Source organism: Notolabrus celidotus, chromosome 20 (assembly GCF_009762535.1).
Source record: "Notolabrus celidotus isolate fNotCel1 chromosome 20, fNotCel1.pri, whole genome shotgun sequence".
Classification (NCBI taxonomy): Eukaryota; Metazoa; Chordata; class Actinopteri; order Labriformes; family Labridae; genus Notolabrus; species Notolabrus celidotus.
The window spans coordinates 28597950-28625001 of NC_048291.1; the positions used below are offsets into that span (position 1 = coordinate 28597950).

Genomic DNA, 27052 nt, shown 5'->3' on the forward strand with positions numbered 1-27052 from the left:
TCCAGGCCTGGCTCCGCTCATCATGACTTTGGTTTGTTGTTGTAGTTAAAGCTGCTGTGAGGAACTTTTGATTTATATCAATTTTGGTGCCCCATTGTGGTCAAAGTGATACCTCTTATCTCTTGTTCTGTACATGCAAAAGTAGTGTTTTCAACAAAAACCTCACCCTGCTGTCTTTTAACAGCCAGGTGTATCACTCAATGTGATTATTTGCCATGAAAACAGCCAACAAAGGAGGTTTCTAAAGTCAAATGTCAATCATGTGGTCTGACACCTACCCCCACTGAGTGGTATAAGGCATTAAAAATGACAACAGAGAAGGTATCAGTGTTGTTGTTTATGGTTTTGTTTGCTTTTTGAAGGTCATGAAGAGGCATCAGTGTTGGTTTCAGTCTGTTTCTCAGCTGGTGAAAAACTCCTCATAGTGCCTTTAAGTGAAATACGATCTGGTGATAACACAGAGTGTTTTATTCTGAAAATTAACAGGATGTTTTCATTTTGTTTTGGTGAAACCTGACTTCCTGTCCCGCTCCACCTGCTCTGTTGAGATTGATGCGTCGTGCTCCAGTGGAAGTTAACACATTGACTAGAATAGAAACCTATCAGATCTGGTTCTGTGACGGATCGGATACGGATCTGATGGAGTTTGGCCGTTAGAAGGATGCATCCCATGAATCAGGACACCTTGTGTGCTCAGTTGCAGCAGAGCGCCTGTATCTGTTCTGAAAGCAGCCTTAAAGTTAACAGTGAACTCACAGGTATACATGCTGACAGATATTTGGAATTATGAATCTTCATAGTAAGTTCTGTAGACATTTAAAAAGATCATTCATATATCTTAACCCACTTACTGGAGAGAGGTAATTTATCACGCTGCTTAGGAAGCATCAGCCTTTTTATTCCCACTCTCTGTGCTGTCATTTCAAACAGAGTAACCAGGCTGTAGTTACTTGTTAACATGTCCAAAGTGTCCAAAGAGTGTAAAGGTTACATCCTTCAGAAGTTAAATTTAACAAAGAGTCATGCAGGGTGTTTATATGTAGGGACTTGGTCGGGCTGCCTGCAGGAAACTCTGTTAATATGAAGAGCAAAGGAGGTGGATATTATTAGAAATGCAACCTTTCTTCATCCAGTATGTGTCTCCAATGAAACACCAGACATTGCAGTTAATGTGAGATTAAATGTAGACAAGTTAGATTATTACAACAACCTTAAACTCACTCCATAGGGTCTTATATGGATTTATAAAAACATGAATAAAAGCATTAATGTGCAAATAATTCAGCTCTCTAAAAGATCCACATGCATTCATTTATAGCAGCATCCTCCCCAGCATTCAGAGTGCAACGTCCTTGTGATCAAATCGTGTGCCTTTAAAGCACACGTGATGAAATAACCCGTAATATCCGATTCCAGACGCAGTGTGACGGCGTTCACCCTTCAAAGGCTTCTCTAAAGGCGAGGCTCTTTTGTGTGAAGAGACCATTGATAGGAAGGTATATTGAGCTAAAGCACACTACTTTGATCCCTTTTTTCCTCCTTAATAATCAGACCCACTTCTCCCTCCCTCGGCTCCTTTAAAGTATTTGAGAATAATTATAAGTTTAGTTGGCAAGGCTGTGTGAGAGTGTGTGTGTGTGTGTGTGATGAGGTACGATGAGTTTAAAGATTCCCACTGGATGGATTTATGTGGTCCAAAATGGCTTTTGATAGAAAAATCTATCATGACTTCTGGACTTGGACACACACTACACACACACACACACACAGAGAGAAGCAGGGAGGGCCAAGGGGGACTCGACCGTGCCAATTGTTTGTCTCCCAGAATCAAGTGGGAGGTGATTTTCAGAGGACCAAAGGGCAGAATGGAAAATGACAAAATAAACGAGTGCTCTTTTCTCCATCTTCTCTTTCTTTCATGTGCTGCCCGGCAGAAGAGGAATGATCCGCCGTGGCCTTTTTGTGTGAGCTGGCTGACACAACATCTCACACAAACACACAGCGGACCCTCACTACTCGGTTTGGACCACACTCTCGTTGTTGTCTCCGTGTAATCTGATGAATGATACCCCCGTTTCAATTATTGCCCCCTCCTCTGCGCCTCAGGCTATCTCTCTGGCTCTCCCCCAACACATACATACCCCTCCAAACCCACCTCAGAAACCAAATCTAGCAAGGTGTCCACACTCCTCCATACTTGAACTGAAACATCAGCAAAAAAATGATGATGAGTAAGCCCGTTATCGGTCTTCATTGTAGAGAAGCTATCAGGGAGGAATTGAAGGCCAAGAGGCTAAGAGAAGATGGAATGGGAAGAAGGGGCCATCCGGGTTGAAGAGCAACCTCCTGAAATGTGGCAATTCTGGCTCTTAACACGATCTGTCACTCATCCTGAAACCTGCCTCTAAGCCGGGGTCTTAAGGTCTTGGGCCCGTGTCAATAATACAGACTGTGGCTGTGGGTGTAAGCTATGTGTCCATCTGGGTAAGTGCCTTATGTACTGTTTGGTTACACAACACAAAGAGAAACTTTCAGAACTTTCCATGGGACCATCACTTCTCTCTTCTTCTCTTGTTTATTGATAGTTAGCTAGTTAGCTTTTTAGCAGGGATGCACAGAAAATTCAGCCACCGAAAATTAGTGCAGTTTCAGTTTAAGGCCAAAACAGAATTTGTGATGTCAGATCCTCTGCACTTCCAAAAAAAAAGATCCTTCCTTGGATGTGGAAATAAAGCAGCGTGCAAAATGATCCAGGCCGCGGCAAAGAACCCACTTGGAGACGAGAAGCAGGAGAAGGAGAAGGGAGCGCAGAAAAAAGGACTGGTCTCTCTGAACCAGATGAGGGGCATGCACCCTTGGTGTCTGATATGTTCAATGAGATCCTTGATTTTAGTGAGGTTAGTACAATCAGAGCAAGAAATGCAATGGTAGGGGTGACCGGGGACAGTTGTAACATTTTGGACATTTCTGTCTCTAACTTTGAGCTCCTTTAACCCACTGTGTTCAAACTGCTATACAAACTAGCTTCAAGTGTCTGCTACTAAATGGCCTAGAACATGCATGGCTTAATCTCAAATCCAAGGAGTGAAATGTTACAACTGTCCCCGGTCTCCTTCCTAATAATTGACATAATCATTTATTTCGGTGTTTTGGTTTTTGGCCTATGTTTGTGTCATCATTAATTAATAAAGCCCCTGCTAGGGGGGTAGTACTTTTCAAAGGGTCCCGGGACTTTCGGGGGGCGGGGCCTGCAATGCTGAACGTGTCTGATTGGTAGATTAACCTCAGTGTTTTCATTCCTCCCTCCGTCCACAATAACATCACACACATCTGTGATTCTCTTGATTTCTCTTTCTTTCATTAGTTTTTATTTGTTCTATCTTTTTTGTATGTGTGTGTACTTTTCAAAAGAAGAAGCTGTGATTCTCTTGATTTAGCAGCTTGTAACAGTAGTCTTCTCTCAGCCCACCGTGAATGCGTCTCTCCTCCCGGTGTTCCGCTTTTAAAAGTGACCCTGTAAACTGGAGCCCTTCAGCTGAACGTGTCAGTGTTTGTGGACATTACACAGCTGTTGAAACACAGAGGGAGTTCCTGGGAATACAAACTAGTTTAGTTTTTATTAAGATTTCAAAATATCCTCATCAGATATTTAATGATGGTCTAAAGACGTTCATGAGGGATGCATCCGGCTGAGAGTCTCCAGTTAACAGGGTCGCCGTTTAAACCAAAACACCGGCCGATCTCTTCGATCACGGCTTTTTGAGTTGAAAAGGATTTTAAAGCCGTGTTGAAACGTCTTTGCTACTCGCGCTTATCTCCTCTCACGTGTTGATTCAGTGAATCCATCTGTGATGAAATATAGCACCATCTAAAACAGACCAGCTGAGTCTCTTCATGCTAACAGGCTAACTCTTGTGTTGCTCATAAAGATACCTGCCTGTCCGTCTGCTTCTATTGGTTTCCTCATTTTCGGTTTCGGCCAAGAATTTTCATTTTGGTGCATTCCTACTTTTTGCATGAGCTAACTAACTGCGTTTGGCTAGGAAGTGATGTGAAGCTGAAACTATCCATCCATCCATCCATCTTCTTCCGCTTATCCGGGTCCGGGTCGCGGGGGCAGCAGTCTCAGCAGGGAAGCCCAGACACTCCTCTCCCCGGCCACTTCCACCAGCTCTTCTGGGAGGATACCGAGGCGCTCCCAGGCCAGCTGTGAGACATAGTCTCGCCAGCAAGTCCTGGGCCTTCCCCGTGGCCTCCTCCCAGTCGGACATGCCCGAAACACCTCCCCAGGGAGACGCCCGGGAGGCATCCTAACCAGATGCCCGAACCACCTCATCTGGCTCCTCTCGATCCGGAGGAGCAGCGGCTCTACTTTGAGTCTCTCCCGGATGTCTGAGCTCCTGACCCTCTCTCTAAGGCTGAGCCCAGCCACCCTGCGGAGAAAGCTCATTTCGGCCGCTTGTATTCGCGATCTCGTTCTTTCGGTCACTACCCACAGCTCGTGACCATAGGTGAGGGTCGGAACGTAGATTGACCGGTAAATTGAGAGCTTTGCCTTCTGGCTCAGCTCTCTCTTCACCACGACAGACCGGTACAGCGCCCGCATCACTGCAGACGCCGCCCCGATCCGTCTGTCAATCTCCCGCTCCCTTTTCCCCTCACTCGTGAACAAGACCCCGAGATACTTGAACTCCTCCGCCTGGGGCAAAGACTCCCCTTTGACCCGGAGAGGGCAGGCCACCCTCTTCCGACTGAGCACCATGGCCTCAGACTTGGAGGTGCTAATCCCCATCCCCGCTGCTTCACACTCAGCTGCAAACCGTCCCAGCGCGAGCTGAAACTACTGTCAGGTAATGTTAAACAATATAATAGGAAAGGTGTTGTCATGATCTGGCTCTTTTGTGTTTTGCCCTCCCTCCTGATCCTTTTTCTCTTTCTCCCTCAGCAGGTACATGCAGAGGGGCGGGGCCGATCTCCACGGGAGCGAGGCTCACAAGACACACCTGCCTCTCATCCCGCAATCAGCCCGGCTTCTTAAGCCTGCTCCAAATTCTCCCCAGTGCCAGAAGATTCCCGCTCATGCTCGTGTCTCGCGTGTCCTCGCTCTCGTGAAGATCTCCTGTCCAAGTATTTTTCTCAGCGTCTCTCTTGTAGTTACTCTAGTTTTAGTTTTCTAGTGAGTTTTTCCCTCCTGGACACTTTTAGTTATTTTTGCCCGTTCGTAGTCTCGTTTTCCCGTCAAGGTGATTTTTTGTTTGTTACTTTGAAAATAAAGTTTTTTTGTTCGACTCTGCATCTGGGTTCTGGCTCTCCTTGAACACACCCATCACAGGTGTTCATTTCTAGCTAACATTGTGTGTTTGTAAGAGCTGCCTTACGATTAGCTCGCTGTAGTTGTGCTGTGTCCCGTGCATTTATGTACACGACTGTTCGTTTGGAAAGTTGTGGAGTTGTGTCAGTGAATATAACATCAATCCTTGCATCAATATAACTCATACAGTTGCCTCTGTGTGTTTCCTGCAGTTTTAGAGGCACAGCAGAAGAGGAGAAGTTAAATGGTAGTTGCCGCTTGGTCGACCAAAACACTCCTCTTAATAATCAAGGGACTTAATCCAACCTCTTTGCACCCTTCACCTCACTTAGTGCCTAGACTGTGCACCACTTAACGAGCAAAATGTGTGATATTCAAATATTGAACACAAAGGAGAGATGGTGTATGCTGGATAGAGAGAAAGATGGAGGTGGAGAACGTGAAGAAGGTGGATGACAGATGGTAAGTGTAAAATGTTGCCCAAACGGCCTCTCCATTAGACGGACGAACGCACAGACACATGCACACATGCTCACGCGTGCAAACTAGAGCAAGGTCAGTAAGCGGTCACAGCCACTCTGGCATCAGTGACACCTCCACCGACGCCTGAGCACGAGCGAAATACTGAATCCGAACAGAGACTGAAACGAATCTGTAATCTGCTTTTTCACAGAAACAGTGAAATCATACTTTGATCTGCTGAGTCAGTGAGCTCTCTTAAATCTCTTCTGAAAACATACTTTTATCACAGAGCCTATCCTGATTTTATCTGAAGTTTATTTTAAGACATACTTTTAAATAATTGTATTCCTTTAGAGTTCTTTTAGGAGAGTTTCATGTCTTTTAAAATGTGTTTTATTTCTGTATCTTGACTCTTGTGTTTTTATGAACTGCCTGTTTTATTTTGCTGCCCATGTGAAGCACTTTGTAACTTGGTTTTTGAAAAATGCTCAACAAAGAAACTTCTTTTCTATGATCTGAGTCATTAACTTAAATGTACCTAATTATAGTGAATCATCTTACATTTAATTATTGTATAGTTTATATCAATATGGATGCTTGATAATCAGCCAATGTCTTATGGAGGAGGGGGGGGATTTAATGACTTCAAATCATAAAATTTCTTCTTTATGCTTTTCATTCTTTGTACTTTTTGTCTGTCTCTCCCTTTGTTTGAACATTTCTCTTTTTGCAATATAATTCAAAACTTAAATTCTAATGTCAGTAGTTGTCATGCATCTATATGGAAGTAAATCAGTCTCATCAGATTTTGAATTTTTTAAGCCTTTGAAGTCCTAGCACTGAATTTTTTGTGCATTGAAATTATTTATCTGAATTTGTGTCATTGAGTTTAAGTCTTCATTTTCAACAAGTATTTTTCACTTTTATTTTTCAATGTTAACAAATTCAGAGTCAAAAATTAAATGTATACAAATTCAAGGGTCAGGGTTGATGTTCAATAACTCTAGTGTCTTTATCTTGAAGTTGTTCAAGTGTATGTATCGCCTGATGATTAGATATGTTTTACATAAAAGAAGAGAGTCTGAGTTTTATTGATAAAATGTGATAAATGATTGTTTGATTGAACATTTTAAAAGGTAAAAAAGACAAAAGCACAGTTTCTTAAAATTGTATGTCCAGTAAAATTAAAGGCATCTGAATATGACTTTTTTTTAACCAAAAAATACATCAGCTAAAGTGTCTTTAAACGCCTGTATTTGTTCACAACTGTTGATGATAGGGGTGCAATGGATCAAAAAACTCACGGTTCGGATCGGATCACGGTTTTGAGTCACGGATCGGATCATTTTTCGGATCAGCAAAAAAAAAAGAAGACAAGACAAATATAACTTTGTCCCTCCATTTATTTTGTAAAACACTTTGCCCATTAAATAAAAACAACATTCAACTCAAAATGTACTGCATGTGCAAAGCACCCTATCTGTGGGCCCAGTCCTGCCTCATTCACTGCATTTCATGGCATGGCAAGTGAAGGAGCAGAGGAACTTCTAAAGTTTCACTCTATTCTTCTTTCAATCGCTGATTTTCACCGTCCACTTTTCTTTGAGCTGCAAACTTGGAACACACCGTTTGATTCTAGGGTCCTACAGCTGGCAAAGTGCCAATATGCGAACCGCTCCATAAACGAAAGTGAAAGTTAAAAATTGCACTCACAGCATTGGACTCTAAGGCTGTTTCCGAAATCGCCTACTATACTAGCAGTACGTACTGATATGTCCAAAATTCAGTATGTAGTAAGTAGTATGTGAACAAGAGCAAAATCTGCAGGAAGCCAAAACTCCCCGGATGTCTACTGATTCGGGAAAATATCTCAGTGTGCATCGGACCAGTCTTCCTCGCGTACTGTTTCCCATAATGCACAGCGCTCGTTCTGCTTTTTCTTTTTCCTCATTTTTTGACGTGAGGAAATCCGTTTTTGGGTGCTGTGAAAGTTATCAAATTACATATAAACCACTTCCTAACTTTTTAAATCATAAATGGATGCTAAATAAGCTTTTTATTTATCGGCTTCGCCGTTGTTTACTTCCGCTTTCCGAAACCGAAAATCCAGCGAAGTCTGGCTCAGCATGCTGCATGACAGATCGGACAGAACAGTCATACTACAGACTAAATTCAAACGCAGTATGTAGTAGGCAATACCTACTGCCTACTACATTAGTAAGTAGTATGTAGCAGGCCGTTTCGGAAACAGCCTCAGTGACCCAGTAACAGCCTGTCTGCGTATCGTTGACATGGAGACAAGTCCCAGTAACCACACGGTGACCCGACCAAAACACAGAGTGAAGGAATGACAGTTCGGGGGCCACAAATAGACGGCCGGATGCGGGCCGCGGGCCACGTATTGACGGCCTCTGGTCTAGTGGGTGCGCAATGGAATTTCATAACGTGGCTCAAGAACATTCAGCATTCACTGTATTTCACAGGGAAACCAAATTGCTCCCATACATGTGACTTACAAGATGCAGGAGGGTTTTCAAGTCCCTCTGCTCCTTCACTTACCATGACTACCGCAGCTTGACGAGTGAGAGTGGATTGAACATGCGGTCATCACGTGAACACGCGCAACTTTTTTCATCAACCGATCCGCGGACCACGTCCGTGCCGAACCGTGGAGAGGCAACCGAACGGATCACGGATCAACGGTGATCCGTTGCACCACTAGTTGATGACGCCTCTTTTCTGCAAACTTTCAGACCCTGTCAAGACTGAGGCCAGCTGTCACTCACAACCTCTGAGCCAAGGGGATGAAAGATGGAGAGACACAGCGATAGTCGTGGACATAGATGCAAAAATAGCCCCACGTTATCCAGCAATGACAGCAGGTTTGAGATTCTGATTTTAAAATGAAGGTTATAAATGAAGCAGAGAAATTGAAGAACTGTCAATAAATATGGTGTCAGAGTTTAATCAGTGACTTAAAGACTGTTTGAGAAATGCTGAACTCTTACCGTGGTCCTGAAAGAGGCCGCTTCAGAGAGACTGTCAGGAGTGAGTATGTAGGTGAGGAATGGTTCAAAGGCACGCCCGTTACAGAGCCAGCTTAGAAGTTATGGTTTTACTTTTAATATTAAAGAGTTTTAGTGTTTTAGTACTAATACAGGTACCACAAGTGATTCATATATGAGGTTACATGAAGTTAAATGTGTTCATAGGCTGCAGGAAACATGGACGTAGTCTCAGTGAGGTCACCCTGTGTTCTGGAGAGGCGTTTAGAGGCACATTAATGATGGCAGACAAGAAACTTCACTTTCAATCAATCGAAGCTGAGGCAGGCTTTAAGCCTCCTGGCACACAGTACAGCACGCCCACCTGTTGGTCAAGATAGCCACAGCACTAATTATGCAAATAGATGTATGACTCTTAGCCTTAATATCATTTTAATGGATGCATTATTAACCCGCCCCCGACCGGCACAGTGTGTAGGAACACAGAAACGAGCTAAACGGCCCAGAATGGACTCAAGCTGCAGACATGATTATTTCTGATGTACTATTGGGCTTTTTAAATTGGATTTTGGACTTTGCCTCTAGTGGACACTCAAGGAACTGCTGTCTTTTGCACGCCAGGATTGACAATTGTATCTAAAAGGTGTTAAAAACAACAACCATTCAGTATGTTTGTGTCATCATTAATTAATAAAGCCCCTGCTAGGGGGGTAGTACTTTTCAAAGGGTCCGGGACTTTCAGGGGGCGGGGCCTGCGATGCTGAACGTGTCTGATTGGTAGATTAACCTCAGTGTTTTTATTCCGCCCTCCGTCCACAATAACATCACACACATCTGTGATTCTCTTGATTTCTCTTTCTTTCATTAGTTTTGATTTGTTCTATCTTGTTTGTATGTGTGTGTACTTTTCAAAAGAAGAAGCTGTGATTCTCTTGATTTAGCAGCTTGTAACAGTAGTCTTCTCTCAGCCCACCGTGAATGCGTCTCTCCTCCCGGTGTTCCGGTTTTAAAAGTGACCCTGTAAACTGGAGACCTTCAGCTGAACGTGTCAGTGTTTGTGGAGTTTACACAGCTGTTGAAACACAGAGGGAGTTCCTGGGAATGCAAACTAGTTTAGTTTTTATTAAGATTTCAAAATATCCTCATCAGATATTTAATGATGGTCTAAAGACGTTTATGAGGGATGCATCCGGCTGAGAGTCTCCAGTTAACAGGGTCGCCGTTTAAACCAAAACACCGGGCGATCTCTGCGATCACGGCTTTTTGAGTTCAAAAGGATTTTAAAGCCGTGTTGAAACGTCTTTGCTACTCGCGCTTATCTCCTCTCACGTGTTGATTCAGTGAATCCATCTGTGATGAAATATAGCACCATCTAAAACAGACCAGCTGAGTCTCTTCATGCTAACAGGCTAACTGTTGTGTTGCTCAGAATGATACCTGCCTGTCCGTCTGCTTCTATGGTGTCATCTGTGATGAATGGCATTCCTCTTTGTGTTACTGCCCTCTACTGGTCTGGTGGTGTAGTGCATTTACTTTTTTTTCCTCCATACGTCACTGGCCTGATTTACACAATCTACCCGGGACTTCAGCCAGACAACAATGGGGGACCAGGATCCTTTTAGTTCAGGGGGAAGTAGTTCAAGGGGCTAAAAGACCAAAATGCACCTTTATATTTGGGACATTATGTTAGGTTTAAATTTAAGTTTTGTGTGCTGATGGTGTTTCTTGACCAGACACAGAGAGGTAAGAGTGAGGTGTCTTCAGCTGCAAAAATAAAGGCGTCTCTTGAATATCATCCGGCACGTTTTTCTCATTTCCTGTGAAAAAGAAATCCATCAGCATGAACCGACAGAAGCGGTCACTCTCTCATACGGTGAGGCAGACACAGAGCCTGGTGTGTATGTTGTAAATTTTGACAGGACAGCAAACCTTGTGAATGGTGAAGTTTTATTCTAGTCGCTCTACAGAGAGAGGGAGAGAGAGAGAGAGAGAGAGAGAGAGATAGAAAGAGAGAGAGAGAAAGAAAAGAGAGAGAGAGAGAAACAGTGCCACTGTACAGAAGAGCTCCTGTGAAATTCACACAAAAAATATTGTTTTTACTCTTTATCATTTATAATTCTCCATGATGATGTATTCCAGTATGAATTTACAAGCGATGTATACAGGTGTCGTTTCTAAATATATTCAAAATAGTTCCTTAAAAGTCTTTGAGGAAGTATTAGTTTAAAAAAAAGCTCTATTCTTACAGCAAACCATAAAGAAAGAGGTCTCGTATCTTTGGAGGGATAGCAGACTCAAAGTAGGGTTGCTTTTTTTCTTTTATCTTCTTTACAGTTGAAGTCCTGACTACACATGAAGGAGAGGGAAGAGAGAAGCAGAGCTGGTGATACAGTAATTCTCACCTGCCATTGGAGGAAGAGCAAGGATGTCCCGCCTTACTGAAACCAAGCCCTGACCTCCTGACCTCCTGACCTCCTGACCTCCTGACCCCTTGACCCGCGACCCCACTGGGCAGAACCCGGCCTGATAGTGACCCGTCCAGCCAGTGAGGAAGTTGCACTGGGGTCAGGTCCTCGCCTTCTCCCCCCAAAACAGCAGCAGCATCTTCATCATGTTAAACATAGATAATTGTTTTTTTCTCTCAAATATGTATATACTCACACCTGGTTACAACGCATTAGTGATCATAACATCATAACAAAAGAATTAACAAAAAAAAGAAACATAAAACATTAAAATTGTTACATCTGGGGTTGCATGCCATCACCTCATTATTATCATTAAATGTAATTAAAATACATTTTTTGTCATTAAAAAGAGCAGGGTTGTCATCACAGGGGTGTGTCTGAGTGTGTATGTGTTTCTGTGTGTGTGTGTGTGTGTGTGTGATCCAACAGAAAACAGCATCAGTTTACATGACAGTTCTGTAAAAGTAGAACAAATAGAACAAATCATCATGAGTTCATAAAATGCGAGGGTGCTGTTTGATATTTTTTTTTTTTTTTTTTACATGTGCATATTGTTCACTTGTCAGCTCACGCAAGCAGCATGTGAAGATAAATATGATAATAATAAATATGCAGATAAGATGCAAAAAAAAGACAAATGTCGCTCTTCAGTCAACATCAGGGTGGTGGTGGTGGGTGGTGGGGCGAGGCGGGGGGGCGGGGGGGGGGGAGCAGATCGGGAAGCGAAGGAGAGGTTCACTGCAGTATTCCAAGAGTAGAAAAAAGGGCGATATGACCGTGGTTTGTTGGAGATGGAGCTTCGATTGAAACACAGTGGCTAATGCAGTCGCCTGCCTTTTAAAAAGCCATGGAGAAGGAAAGAGAGAGAGATTCCTGTATTCCACATAGAGGACGCTTTCAGGGGCTCGGATGTTTAATAAGCATCCTCCATTTTGGCAAGAAGTGTAGCTGCACACAACACTCCTCACTGAGCACACGCCATCTAAGCTCCCTAACGCCATCCCTCCTCCTCCTCCTCCTCCTCCTCCTCCTCCTCCTCCTCTTCGTCTCTCTTTACTTGGGTTGCATGAGCTCGGGCAAAGAGCCGAACTGGAAGACCTGGGACTGGTAAACATCAAAAAGGAGAAAAAGTTTTTGATTCTGCACTGCAGCCGTTATAAATCAGGTTGTCTTTTTTTCCCTTTTTTTAAAAATTTTCTACAAAAAAAAGAAAAAATCTGCGCCACATCGTGTCCTGTCGCCACAGCTGAAGCTCCCCCAAAACGCACAGAATCATCCTGAGGTATTTTATTTGATACAATTTGGCTTTGTGAATCCAATCAATCAAGCAAATCAATCAGTCAGGTAAAGATGGATACATGATTTTCTCTTTTTTCCTGTACATTTTTGTACAGTGTAATGCTACAAAAAAAGGTGTTTCTTGTGGGCACGAGTGTACATGGAAGTATGTGCATGTGCAAGTCTTTCCTGCTAAGTGTTATCAAAAAAACAAACAAACAAACAAACAAACTTATGCAAAAACAATCAGATTAGGAAGCAAATTGTTCTGGTAAAGACTTCAAGCTTACCCCAAAGTTCTGCCATGCACACACACAACTTACTCCACACTAAGACAGATACATGATTGATGAGCACATAACAGCGGAGCCTCCGTGGCTCCATCCCTCTCCTCCTTGCCCAGTCCAAGCCATCCCACACCTCCACCCCCAAAACGCCCCTCTATGAAGGTAAACAAGGGATCTGTCTCAAGTAGTCTTCAGATCCTCAAGAGCCCTGGTTGATTGTGGGTCGACAGTAATCGATGACCAATAAGTGTGAACCCATTCCGCAGCGAGACCGCACTGGTTAGATACTTGTGTAGCACCGCTAGTCCTGTACCAACCAACCACTCAGAGTTCAATTGTACAAAAAAACTGGAGAAAATAAAGAGTAGCTCTACAGTTATCCAACACTCTAGTGATGTGTCATGTTGATCGAGGAAGGGAAGAGGACGGAAGGAAGGAATTGTCAGTGGTTGTTTATAGCTAATACCCTGTTTTTCAATGACAGGGAGGTCAAAAGACAAAAAACATCAGTGCCCAGCCCATCCCCGCATCCGATGATGTGCTGGACACAGTTGTCATTTCATCCTTTATCTCCCCTTGTTTATCTCCTCTTTGCTCTCTTCCGTTCCACCGCTTTTCCCCGCTCTTTTTGCAGCAAGAGCCGTAGCGTGACGCCGGTTTACTAAGCACAAAGGTCAAAGGGTAAAGGTTTTTTCGATTGTACAAATATCCATATCCGAGGAGACACGGTCCCCTTTTTCAAAAAACATGTAAAATATGTGAGTGTATCTGTGTGTATTTTTGTCTTCTCCGAGACTGAAAGAAAATCAACACATGCAAAAGAATCCACTACTCCTCATGGTATTTTTCAGAAAGCTATGCTTTTTCAAAAGCAAATGTGGGAGAGAGGTTTTTAAAACTAATGGCTACTGTGCTACCAAATAAGCAAACACTAAAATCCTACGTAGGGGGATCCGGATGCCAGAATCCCTAATAAATCTTATAGTTAAATAGAATAAAAAAGCAATACTTTGCTATTATTTTTCTATGTGCAGCGCCACAAATGAAATGCCCTTCAACTGCCTCAGGTTTACCTGCTTGTCTTTCCTGTTCTTTCAGTCGTTTTGTCAGTCTGTCTTTTTAATATCTGTCAGTCTGTAAACATTATTCATTAATAGCACCTACATGACTCTCAGCTTCTTTATCACTTATCACTTATCACAACACAACGCCCGGACTTACCACCAGAGACCAGATTCCAAAGACGCCCACCGATACCTCTCTATCAACAACTACTGGAGGCTCCCCTCTGTGCCGTTTAGTCAATAATCCCTTCCCTCTCTCTCTCCTCTCAAACTGCCAGGATGCCTCTGTACCTCAGTGGCCATATTTGTTACAGTAACAAGCAGCAGACCGTTGGACTAGCTCACTGTGACGCCTCTGCCTTTCCTGGGATACCTCCATGTCTGGCTGGGACATCAAACGTGCCCATCTGGTCTCCCTGTCAGGCCTCCTCTTGTAACCCGGCGAGCCAAAAATCTTGACAGTGGAGGTGGACAGGAAAAAGGAAAGAAAGAAGAGGGGTTGAGAGAGAGGTTATCTCCTCTCTCTCTCCCTCTGGTTCCCTTCTCATAATCTATCCCACCAACCACTCGTCACAAATCCAAAGCCCTTTTCCAACAACACCTGCAGAAGTCCTCCGTCACCGTCCGTCTTCTTTTCCCACTAAGGGGATCACTCCATTTCCTACCTCACACAGGGGGGCTTAATGATTCCCCTTCAATTTACACCAGGATACCTTGTGGCAGAGTGCCAGCCTTGCAGCCAACTCACTGGTACATGGCAGAGAATAGACAAAAATGATGATATCATCTGCAAAGAGAGTAATACTAGTAGTACCGTCAGACCCATTGGCACGAGTTCTTTTAAATTACAATGTCAAAGAGAAGAAGAAAAACGCAGTGTGGCTATGGCATCCGTTGGTGGATAACATAGTTGATAAATTATAATACAAACCCAGAGAGGAGTAAAGAGGAGAGAACATAATACTTCTTATATCAACTAAACATCCGACTCCAGGCTGGGGATTTTTTTATACACCCGTCTATTGCTGAACTGGGCTGAGTTTAGGACGCCGCGTGGGGCTGGGTATGCACTAGTCTTATTGGCTGAGTAAGGCATCACATGCTCTTTATTGTACATGTCATTGGCTATCCGCCCATCCCTTGAGCAGTATGAAGTGGTGGATTTAACAGAGGAGCGGAGATTGTTCGCATCATTACGCGTTTTGACGGGGGCAGCTCCCAGAACCGATACAGGCGAGGCCACAGCCAGCTGTTTGTAAATATCAGTGGAGCTACGCCCATGAACCAGTCTACTGCTGGAGTCATCCCTCAGCGAGTGGCTGAGGAAAGGGTTATCCGAGCCATGGGCTGGGTACAGGGACTTGCTCCTTTTGCTCTCCTCTAGATTATGGTTAAACATCATTGATTTGGACCCAGTGCCAAACAGTCTGCCGGAGTAGGGACGCATGCCAAAGAGGTTCGCATAGTGGGAGTCAGATGTGGAGTCCAGGAAGCGATCCTTCTCCTTGAGGCTGACGCTGCGCGCCGGTCGGCCCAGGTCCACGTCCTTGGGCTTTTCTAGCATGATGTTGTCAAAGGAATGCTGACGGCTCAGCCTCAAGCGGTTTCTCTTTTGCACGTGAGGCCCATCCGTCTGCGGCCAGTACAGACCGAACATTTCGTCCGTCTGCTGCTGCTGTTGGTGGTGCATGCTGGGGCTGACCAAGGAGTCCGAGAGAAGCTGGTCCTCGCTGATGTCGTACAGGTTGGCTGTGTGGAGGCATGCTTCACAGCGGTTATATGGTGAGCGCGTGGAAGCGGGCGCAGCGGGTGCAACGGGTGCAGCGGCAGGGGTGTACGGCCCTGTTGGCGGGTAGCTAGTGGGCACTTTGGACAAGCAGGACCGGCAGTGTGTCTGTTTGTAGCGATCAATGGATTCGTGTGGGGAGAGGTTTTTCTCCTTCAGGCTGTAGTGTTTAGAGTAAGATGTGTCTGGAAGAAGATCCGAGTCGGTGTGGTGCAAAGGCGAGGAGTTCAGGTGAATGATGGGCTGCTCGCACTTCCTGTAGTTGTCGCTGTGGTCCGAGTAGATCTCGGGGTAATCCAAATCGTCGGCAGCGAGGCCGCGACTCTCTCGGTAGTGGACGGGGTCTGAGTGCAGACTCAGCTCTCGGTCTGAGTCGATGGTGTAGATTTTCTCTCCTCCTCCTCTCCCGGTTTGGTTGGGTACGATGACCTGCTTAGTCTTTAAGTAGGACAGTTCCACCTCACTGCAATCCCTGGGGTATTTCGACGTCACCGATCTTTTTTTTAAGTTGTCCTTGGGCTTCAGGTGCTTGTTGTTTTCTGGGTCCTTGTAAGAGGCCGCCCTACTGGAGCAGTCGGAGATGTCAGAGTGGGCCGCATCCTCAGGGAGGTAGCGCTGGGTCTTCATGGACATTCGCGGGTCCGGCATCAGCATGTCGGGCATCGGAGGGGGTCCGGGTGGAACCGAACGCAGAGTATCCACTGACTTCTTCCACAGGGTCCGCTGCGGCTTGGCGTTGGTCTGGACCGAGTCGGCGCTCACCGCCACCTCCACTGTGTTGGGGTTGGCGTCGTTCAGGGTCAGAGGATGCTGGCCCCCCTGGAAGATGTAGTTGTTAAGGTGGTCTTTGTGGCGGCTGGCGAGGTACGACTGCAAGTCCCCGGTGTCCCCGTAGATCATGTCTTTGGGAGCATAGCTTCGGTTGTCGGCGTAGATGAAGTTGCCCTTCTCCGCCATCATGTCCATGATCATCGGCCCAGCTGAGTGCATGAACTCTCGTTTGGGGGAGTTCATGTGGGAGCCACTCAAGTTGGACATGTTAGTCATCTGTTTGGCTGACTTAATGAGCTTAAGCATTTTGTCCTGAGGGCTGAAGTCTAGATCTGTCTTTTTCTTCATGTCAATATGGACGCCATGGATGCAACTCCAGATTCCCTGCATGGAGAGAAAGAGGAGGGGAAAGGGAGAGAGAAAAGTAGAGTTTTGATTACTGATCTACTTTTGATCAAACGTTCTTGTGTTCTGTTTGTGAGACTGAAATGTTTTCAAGTGGTGGTGACTCAGCAAATCACAGACAGCTGAACAAAAGCGGTCTTTAATCAAAGTGAAGAGGGGTAAATGAGACTCTTTCTTTGTTTTTACTGTCTAACCGCTCCCCTCAGTGAAGATTTGAAGTTCTTTTGCTTGAGATATGATCATCCTCAACAACCATGTGGGATTAATTAAAGGTTGGTACACTCCAGCACATTACTCATGGTGCCCTATGTCACTGTGAGTAATGTATTTTAGTTTCTTACATCCTTTCGTAGGCGTTGCATGATGCTCTCTCCTCTGTTTCCAGAGGAAATGCCTCAAATTAACTCAAACTCACAGTGTGGGATAAACTGGGGAAATCTGTGAAGGCCTCCAGGGAGGGTCAGGGTCCGGGAGGCAGACACCCTCTCTACTTTTAAGAGTAGGATTGGACCAGCTCTAAGTTCTGCTGCTATAGGCTTAGACTGACACACTGGGATCCTGTCTTTCCCTCTCTCTCCTCTCTCTGCCTGTCTCTCACTTTAACTCTTCCTGTCCCATTAAAGTTACTAACCATAGACCTTTCTGGAGTCCCTGAGCTCCCTTGTCTCGTAGGTTCCTCTGGATCTCTGCGGTAGATTCCTTTTTTGAGTCTGTTATTCATCCTTTCTTTTCTTCTTTCCTTCTTTCTGTCTTCTTTTCTTATTTCTGCTATGTTGTTCTTTCTTTCCTTTCATTCCGTCCTTCTTACTTTCTGACCTTCTTTCTTTTCTTTCTTGATTTCTTTACTTCTTTCTCTTTTTTCTTTTTATTCCTTCTTACTTTATTTCATTCATTCCTTCTTTCTTTCTTTCTTTCCCTTTTCCTTTCATTCCATTGTTCTTTCTTTCTTTCTTTCTTTCTTTCTTTCTTTCTTTCTTTCTTTCTTTCTTTCTTTCCTTCTTTCATTCCTTTCTTTCATTTCCTTTTTTCTTTCATTCCTTCCTTCTTTCTTTCATTCATTCATACCCTGTCTCTCACTTTAACTCTTCCTGTCCCATTAAAGTTACTAACCATAGACCTTTCTGGAGTCCCTGAGCTCCCTTGTCCCGTAGGTTCCTCTGGATCTCTGCGGTAGATTCCTTTTTTTGGGGTCTGTTATTCTTTCTTTCTTTCTTTCTTTCTTTCTTTCTTTCTTTCTTTCTTTCTTTCTTTCTTTCTTTCTTTCTTTCTTTCTTTCACTCCTTTTTCCTTTCATTCCTTCTTTCTTTCATTCATCTTTCCTTTTTTTCTTTCTTTCCTTCATCCTTTCTTTCTTTCTCTCCATGTTTCTCCATCCTCTATGTCTCCTTTTCTCATCCCATCCTTTCCTTCTATCCTTTCCTTCACCATTTCTTCTCCTCTTTTTCTTTCTTCTGGTCTCCCTCTCTTCTCTCTTTTCTTAGACCTTTCTGGAGTCCCTGAGCTCCCTTGTCTCGTAGGTTCCTCTGGATCTCTGCTGCTGTGGACGTGGTCCAGACTCCAGCTGCTACAACTACTACTATCCGTCTCCCCACTATCATCTCTCTCTCTCTCTTCATCTCCCTCTATCCCTCTCTCCAACACAGTCTCAGCAGATGTGTGTCTAACATGAGTCTGGTCCTGCTGGAGGTTTCTGCCTGTTAAAGGAAGTTTGTCCTTGCCACTGTAACTTGCTAAATGCTGCAAAGTGCTCTGCTCATGGTGGATTAAGATGATGGATCTGATCCGGTCTTGATGTTGGGTCTTTGTGATTGATTTAAGGTCTGATGACGTCTTGCACCACCCGACAGTTTCTGAAGCCTGATAGGAAATCAGCCTCATCTTCTGGTATCTTACATTAACTGTAGAAATGTAGAACACACTAATGATTCATTGATACTGACTGCATGATACACAAATGAATGAGGGGAGTACTATATTTGGACTAACAGCTGTCGCCTAATCAAAGAGCTCTCATTTAAGGTTGAAGTCCTTTACTAACCATGTCCGTCCCTCAGTTCACACACATCCTTTAAATCAGAATTCAAAGTGTATTTGTTTCAGCACTTCGTGGAGCTGATTAGCACAAATTAGAGCGTCGTATGCCCCGAATCACTCCTGAGAACGAGCTTTGAAGTAACATCTTTTTCAAGAACCTCACTTCATCGTCCCAAAAACTTTCCTCTCCACACCACCCCCTTCTGTTAACTTTGAAAACAGAGCCACACTCTGCCTTCCCAAACAGTGCAGAGACACTGCAGTGCTTTTAGGCATGCAAGTCCATGTCTTCTGTTCTCACACACAACAAGGGAGAACGCTGACCTTTTAACAGAATGAGAGGGAATAGATTGATTTAGCGGGGGTTTGCCTTGATTTCATCCAAAAACATGCTGCAATTAGGATCTATTTTTGTCGATATTCAGGGCTGCCTCGTGATCCCTCCTCCCATCCCCATCCTCATCCTCGCCTCTCATCCTACATTGTGCAGCCCCCCTCCTTTCCTCTTGTTTTATGCAGTTTCTTACTTCAGCAGTGGCTCCATTTCCCCTGCATGAGCGTGTACATGTGTGCATGCTGACTCTGCTTTAAGCCCTGTCTCTTTGACCCCAATAATTCAGCGTTCGCCCCAAGTATGTTCACAGTGCCTCATTGCACCTTATAGCCTTGTACATGACCACTGTTAACCCAGTCAGACTACCCCAGGCTCATATATCCACAAAGCCACATAGCCTCATGTGCGTGCATACACTCAATGGCTCGTATCTAGGAGTTGACTTTACTGCCAAACTAGAGGACTGTTGTTCCAAGGAGGGTGTTTAAAAATGAATTCTGTGTCAAGCCGGAGGAGCTTTAAAGCTCTGCCAAACATAGTCCTTACCCTGCTGATGGAGAAGAGGAGACCCGGTGTGCCGGTGCAGACCCCGGTGAAGCAGTATCTGAGCCTCCAGTAGAAGAGATGCTCGGACACGAAGGTGATGAGAGAGAGGCCCATAGCTGTGGCCAGCATGTAGAAGACTCCGGCCATGTTGTCCACGTCCAGCTGACTTGACATTACCTCGTTCTTCTCATTGTGGCAGATTCCAGTCAGCCACTGGGCCTCCAGTTCCTCCATTTCACCTGAGGAGGAAAGGAACAGACAGACTCAGATTCTATACTGAATGAGTGATGACACTGATGGTAAAGAGTGGTGTAATCTGCAAAGAGAGTTATTAATAAGGAGTACTTTAAGCTTCTATGGAGCGTGGAAGTAGTCTCAGTGACGTCAGAGGGGTAATGAAGCCCAAAGATGGCAGTCACAATATTGGAAATGCTGCAAGCAATGGCAAAGCTACAAACCAGCAAAGAGGTCTGGTTCCTGCCAACAATTGCAAACCTGTAATTCTCCTAAAGATGGGTTATGAAGCTCAAAGAAAGTCCTCGCCATCTTGGAAATGCTGCAACCAGCTGACTTTTGGCCAAGCTAGAAACCGGGTGGAACTAGCGTCCCCAATCATCGACCAACCTAGTGTCATCCTGCTGTAAAAAATGCCGTTCTAACATTGGCTCCATTTGGGTTTCCTTTGCTTTTGGAGCCGGCCTCAAGTGGACACTTGAGGAACTGCACTTTTTTGCTTTCACACTGACTTCATCGGCTTTTTATTGAGGTTGCTGCATGATACTTTAGCAGATGCATGTATGCTTTGCTGAATGAGTGATGACACTGATGGTAAAGAGTGTTGTAATCTGCAAAGAGAGTAATTAATAAGAACTACTTTAAGCTTGTATGGAACATGGAAGTAGTCTCAGTGACGTCAGAGGGGTTATGAAGCCCAAAGGCTGCCATCAAAGTTACAAACCAGCAAAGAGGTTCCCGCCAACAATTGCAAACCTGTAATTCAAATCTCAGCAACCTCACCTGCTGGTTCCTAAAGACGGGTTATGAAGCTCAAAGACAGCCATCGCCATCTTGGAAATGCTGCAACCAGCTGACTTTTGGCCGAGCTAGAAAAACGATGGAGTATGAAGCTGCTTGGAAGTCAAATCTGCAGTGTCGCAAATCATCGACTAACCTAGTGTCATCCCCTGTCATTCCTCCGGGCCAGAACCAGCAGACTGAGGGACAGTTTGATCCACCAGGCAGTCAGGATGTTGGACTCTCTCCATGTTTTGCCCCCTCTTCCCATAATGCCCCCTTCACAGACTTAACCCGGTCACTGCTACAAACCAGCAAAGAGGTCGGTTTCCTGCCGACGACTGCAAACCTATAATTTAAATCTCAGCAATACAGCTGTTGGTTACTAAAGACGGGTTATGAAGCCCAAAGACAGCCATCGCCATCTTGGAAATGCTGCCACCAACTGACTTTTGGCCGAGCTAGAAACCAGCTAAAGGGTGGAGTTGAAGCCGCTTGGCAAACAGCTGCACCAACCAGGCAGTCAAATCTGCAGCGTCCCCAATCATCGGCTAACCTAGGGTCATCCTGCTGTAAAAAATGCCGTTCTAACATCGGCTCCAATTGGCTTCCTTTGCTTTTGGAGCCAGCCTCAAGTGGACACTCGAGGAACTGCACTTTTGTGCTTTCACACTGACTCCATCAGCTTTTTATTGAGGTTGCTGCATGATACTTTAGCAGATGCATGTATGCATTGTGATGTTTTTTAAGTTATGTTGCTTTTAAATCCCAAAGTCTGATTCCTCGTGGGTGACGGGGTGTGTGGGTGAATTTATTTTAAAAACACCTCCATCAAAGTGTAAAGGTTGAACGCTGGTATATTTCTCTAAGAGTTTGGTTTTGTTTGGCCTCACCGCCCACTTGTCTTCCAGTCACCCCACGTTCCCTGATAGGACAAACAGATTGTTTCTTTAGTGTTAATGAAAGAAAGGTGGAAAGCAACAAAGACCTTATCTTTTCTCATTCCTCACTCCGTGTTCCCTTTCCTCCTCGGCCTCCTCCTCCTCCTCCTCCTTCCTCTCCCTCTCAGGGTAAGTCGCTGACATTTGGCGCGTGGCTAATCCAATCTATGTCACTCAGGGCTGGATAACTAAGGCTGCTACTGAGCAAAGACAAATATCATCGTGCTGTTCAGCTTGATGTCTTAAGGGTCAGGACTCATTTAGATGTCATTAATCCTTCTGGACAATAAAGAAGAAGACATCTTATCTCATGTTTGCAGGAGTGGTGTTGTTTTGGATATGGCTTCAGGAGCGTGTTCTGGAATCAGAGTGTGGTTAAATGAAATCTTCTGATATCAACAGGTCACTTTGGCTCATTTTTAAATCAAGTGCATTGAAGGGGAAAGCTTGTGGGGAGCTGTGAGCTCCCTGCACTGTTGCTCTAGCTCCGGGGGGAAGCTCTGCTGAAATTCAAATTTTGCTCTCTTTTCTGCAGTCAGACGGCTCAAGCAATCGTCTGGTGAGCAGTCAGTCGGAACACAGGAACACAAGTATCTACAAGTTTTATCCACACTTTCAAGGCTTTTAGAAAAACTGGTTTATTTTGGAGCCTCTGCGTTTTATTTTCAGACGTCTGAGCGCGGCGACAGAACTTTTTCCGAACTCGCTGTTCTCCATGACACTATTATCAAACCGCAAACACTCCAGCTATTCCATTTCAGGACGGCCACTTGATGATAGCACTCTGCTGAGTGCTTATCTGCACTTTGAAATAGGACTCTGTCGTGAATGGTAAAGCACAAGTAGTTCCTGACCCTGACTGGATGATACTTCGGTCTGATGGATTACAACCTTGCTGCACTGTCAAAATGTATAAATTTCCAATTGCTGCTTCAACAGGCCAGATATATTTCACCAGGACCGATCTGCCAGAAAATATCTCAAAACAACTGCAGGGGCACAAATCTGGTGATTCTCACACTATTCCTAAATGCAACTGAATAAAAATAAAGTTTTGTTTGTCTTATAAACTTTATAAAACATGGGCGTAGTCTCAGAGGCGGTGGTTCCTCATGAAGGGTTATGACGTCCAAAGATGGCTGATACCATATTGGAAATGCTGGCTTCTTCCTACTTTTGGCTAAGCTAGTTGCTGCCATAGTCTAGCCAACTGGGGAACAGCTGTAGTGCGCTATAAGGATGAATAACTCCCAACATGCAGGCCAAGTAGTATGGGAGGTAGAGCCTTCAGTTATCAGGCCCCTCTCCTTTGGAATCATCTACCAGTCAGGGTCCGGGAGGCAGACACCCTCTCTACTTTTAAGAGTAGGCTTCAAACTTTCCTTTTCGATAAAGCTTATAGTTAGAGCTGGATCAGGCTTGGACCAGGTCTTAGTTATGCTGCTATAGGCTTAGACTGACACACTGGGATCCTGTCTTTCCCTCTCTCTCCTCTCTCTGCCTGTCTCTCACTTTAACTCTTCCTGTCCCATTAAAGTTACTAACCATAGACCTTTCTGGAGTCCCTGAGCTCCCTTGTCTCGTAGGTTCCTCTGGATCTCTGCTGTAGATTCCTTTTTTGGGGTCTGTTATTCATCCTTTCTTTCTTTCTTTCTTTTACTCATCTTTCCTTTTTCCTTTCATTCCTTCTTCCTTCCTTCTTTCTTTCTCTCTTTCTCTTTTTCATTCCTTCTTTCCTGCTGTCCTTCCTTTTTTCTTTCTTTTCTGTTCTTCTTTCTTTCTTTCATTCCCTTTTCCTTTGTTTTTTCTTTCTATTCTTGATTTCCTTCCTTCTTTCTTTCTTTCTTTCTTTCTTTCTTTCTACTTTCCATGTTTCTGAATCCTTTATATCTCCTTTTCTTCTCCGATTCTCTCCTTCTGTTATTCCTTCCCCATTTATTCTCCTCTTTTTCTTTCTTCTGGTCTCCCTCTCTTTTCTCTTTTCTTAGACCTTTCTGGAGTCCCTGAGCTCCCTTGTCTCGTAGGTTCCTCTGAACTGCTGTAGACGTCCTCCTGCTGCGGACGTTCTGGACTCCAGCTGATACAGCTTCTACTACTCTTCTCAGCACTATCACCTCTCTCTCTTACTCCCCTCTATCCCTCTTTCAAGACCCAACACGGTCTCAGCAGATGTGTGTCTAACATGAGTCTGGTCCTGCTGGAGGTTTCTGCCTGTTAAAGGAAGTTTGTCCTCCCCGCTGTAACTAGCTAAATACTGTAAGGTGCTCTGCTCATGGTGGATTAAGGTGGACTCAGACTGAGTCTTATCCTGTCTTGGTGTTGGGTCTCTGTTCATAATTTGACATAGAGTGGTCTAGACCTGCTCTGTTTGTAAAAGCGTCTTGAGATAAAGTTTGTTGTGATTTTGCGCTTTACAAATAAAGATTGATTGAAAACTCTTTGCCTGATTCTTATCCTGCTGTCGTTTGGGCTCCAGTGGACCCCCCTTGGCTTTCAGGCTCAGTCCCAAGTGGCCGCTCCAGGAACTGCAGCGCTCTCCTTCCACACTGCCTCATTCTTCATCACCAGAGATTACCTCTTGATCCGTCTCTGTATTTGTCCATTTGTTCTCCACTCCCCCCTGACCACATCTTCTCTCCGTCCGTGAAAAGCCTTATGCTCTCCGCCCACATCGTGTCTGCCTGATCAAGTAGCATCTGCCAGGACACCTCGCCGCCGTCATCTATCACGGGCCGGCCCCTTCCCTCACTGCCCGTCTCTCTGCTTCTCTACCTGACATGCACTCTCTCCTTGTTGTTCTCTCTCCCCGCTCGTCCTTTCTCTGACCTCTCTTTGGCCATCACACACTCACACTCTGTTTGTCTCAGTTTTACTGTCTCTCTCATCGCCTCGTTCATCCATCTGTTCTCCCTTTTTCCTCCACTGTTACACTTTTTTTGCAGTTATTGTCCCTTTTTCTTTGCTGTCTCCCCTTTTCTCTCACAGTGTTGTCTTTTGATTTGAGACCAGCAGACCAGGTAGCACTCTCTATCAGTTGACACATATTACCCTCCTTTGGGCCTGATTCACTAAATGAATGTGTGGCTTCTGCATTCGCTCACCCTGTGCAGATTGGACATTAAAAAATGTGTAATTCACAAAGCACACGCAGGACAAACACTGTCACTGTGCTCTGGTGTTAGTGCTTCTTTATATGGACCAACATGCATTCATTTAGAGCAAAACTGGCTCCTTTATATGCAAGTAAGCAACAAAACAAAAACATCTGATCCACTTATCATGCAACTATACTGAACTAACAGTTTCAGAACAATTGAACCATCCGATCAGAGTATTTATAAGGGTTTAAAGCTCATGGCTCCACCTCTAGATGACCTACAAATACTCTATCCATGTATAAAGTCTGTCTGTCCATCCATCCATCCATTAACTTGACCGCTCATCCCGTTAGGGGTCACGGGGGGCTGGAGCCTATCCCAGCTGGCTTCGGGCGGAAGGCAGGGTACACCCTGGACAGGTCGCCAACCTATCACAGGGCTAACACAGAGAGACAGACAACCATTCACACACACTCACACCTACGGGCAATTTAGAGTGATCAATTAACCTGAGCATGTTTTTGGATTGTGGGAGGAAGCCAGAGAACCCGGAGAGAACCCACGCATGCACGGGGAGAACATGCAAACTCCACACAGAAAGGCCCCCGCCCGGCCGGGGATTCGAACCAGGAACCTTCTAGCTGTGAGGCAACAGCGCTACCCACTGCACCACCGTGCATAAAGTCTGTCACTTTGTTAATTCAATAATGAGAGGTTAAATCAGTACAGGACTGCAAACAGCTCAACCCACTGCATACATCCAACCAGGGATGTAAATATCAAGTATTTTCCATGATTGATCTTTGGAAATATTAACAATCAATTATTGATTAATCATTAAAGAAACGTAAATGTTTTCCATGTCAAAAACAAAGCCAAATGCGTTTTTTCCCCTGAATCAAACTTCCCTTCATGACACAAAGTATATAACTGACAGTATTGAATATCTAAGGATCGTATTGAGGTGTTCAAAATGTTAAACACGCTGAATATCAACGTGTGGAGCAGGCTCATAATCTCTGCAGACACACAGTCATAAAAGTGAAGGCTCAGACTTCAACAAGGGAACTGAACAGAGACATATTTCAGACTCACAGAGTCCAGTTTTCTGTCTACTCGTTCTTATTGAGAGAAATAAGCATGTGGACGCGGTCAGGTGTCAGCCGGGAGCAGAACCGGGTCAGAATCAGTCCGGGGGTGGAGATAAGGAGCGCTCGTGGAGACCTGTCACTCAGCTGCAGCCCCCAGCTGAGCGTCCTACCTTCAGTCAGCTGATTCACATCCAAACATGCTTTAAACTTCAAACTCCTCCCTGATAGCTTAACCAAATATGAGACCACATGATGTTTGTTCCACTTGATAGAAAATCCAAACACAGAAATGTGTTAGAGTAAGGTCTTCACAATCATCCCTAGTCCTAGTCTGATCCACTTATTGTGTAACTAAACTGAACTAACAGTTCAGAGTGTTTATAAGGGTTTAAAGCTCAAAGTTCCACCTCTAGATGACCTGCAAATACTCTATCTCTTAAAGTCTGTTAATATTACTTTGTTAAATCAGTACAGGACAGCGAACAGCTCAACCCAAGCATATACACAACACACTTTGTCCATACATGTGGAGTCTGTGTGGGCCGTCACTGGCTCGCTCCAGAGAGGAAGCTTTGTTGTAAACGGTTAAATGTATCACAGCTATCATGAATCATCTTCACATTAAAGGTGACATATCATGCAAAATTGACTTTCTAATGGTTCTTTACCTGAAATATGTTTCCCTGGCATGTCTACAAACCCCCCGAGAATGAAAAGAATCCATTCTGCCCCTGTTCTGATTTCTCCACCTTTCTGTAAATGTGTGTGAAACCAGCCGTTTCAGACTTCAGTGTTTTTGTTACGTAACAACAATATCCGGTCTGTCACGGAGTCAGAGCTCGGAGCTTGTTCAGCCCATAGACTGTATAAAAAAATACTGAATCCCTCCTCCGTTTTTCATTACCTGCACACATGTGTGCTAACCAGGAGCTTAGGAGGGAGGCATGCTAGTTGTAGGCTGTCTTAATAAACACAAAGGTCGGTTTTACTCCCCACGTCTGCAGATTTGAAGATCTAGTGGATGATTTTTATTTATCATGGATAAGTGCTAGCGCTAATTGGCATAGCCACATAGCTACATGTCATAGCTGTAGCTGTGTACCAAGACACACGTCGACATACTGACAAATAAAACAACAAGAAACACTAAATCTGTG

General features: G+C 44.6%; 1 protein-coding gene across 1 annotated transcript in view; it reads right to left on the minus strand.

The window, feature by feature from the left end:
- Positions 1 to 10706: 10706 nt before the first annotated feature.
- grin2aa (glutamate receptor, ionotropic, N-methyl D-aspartate 2A, a) overlaps positions 10707 to 27052 on the minus strand; it is a 60898-nt gene continuing 44552 nt past the window's right edge. Inside the window, exons 10-11 of the mRNA XM_034710543.1 lie at positions 19752 to 19990; positions 10707 to 16816 (exon numbers count right to left, since the gene is read on the minus strand). Coding sequence (XP_034566434.1) covers positions 14852 to 16816; positions 19752 to 19990 — 2204 coding nt within the window. The 3' untranslated portion in view covers positions 10707 to 14851. The remainder of the gene's footprint in view (positions 16817 to 19751; positions 19991 to 27052) is intronic.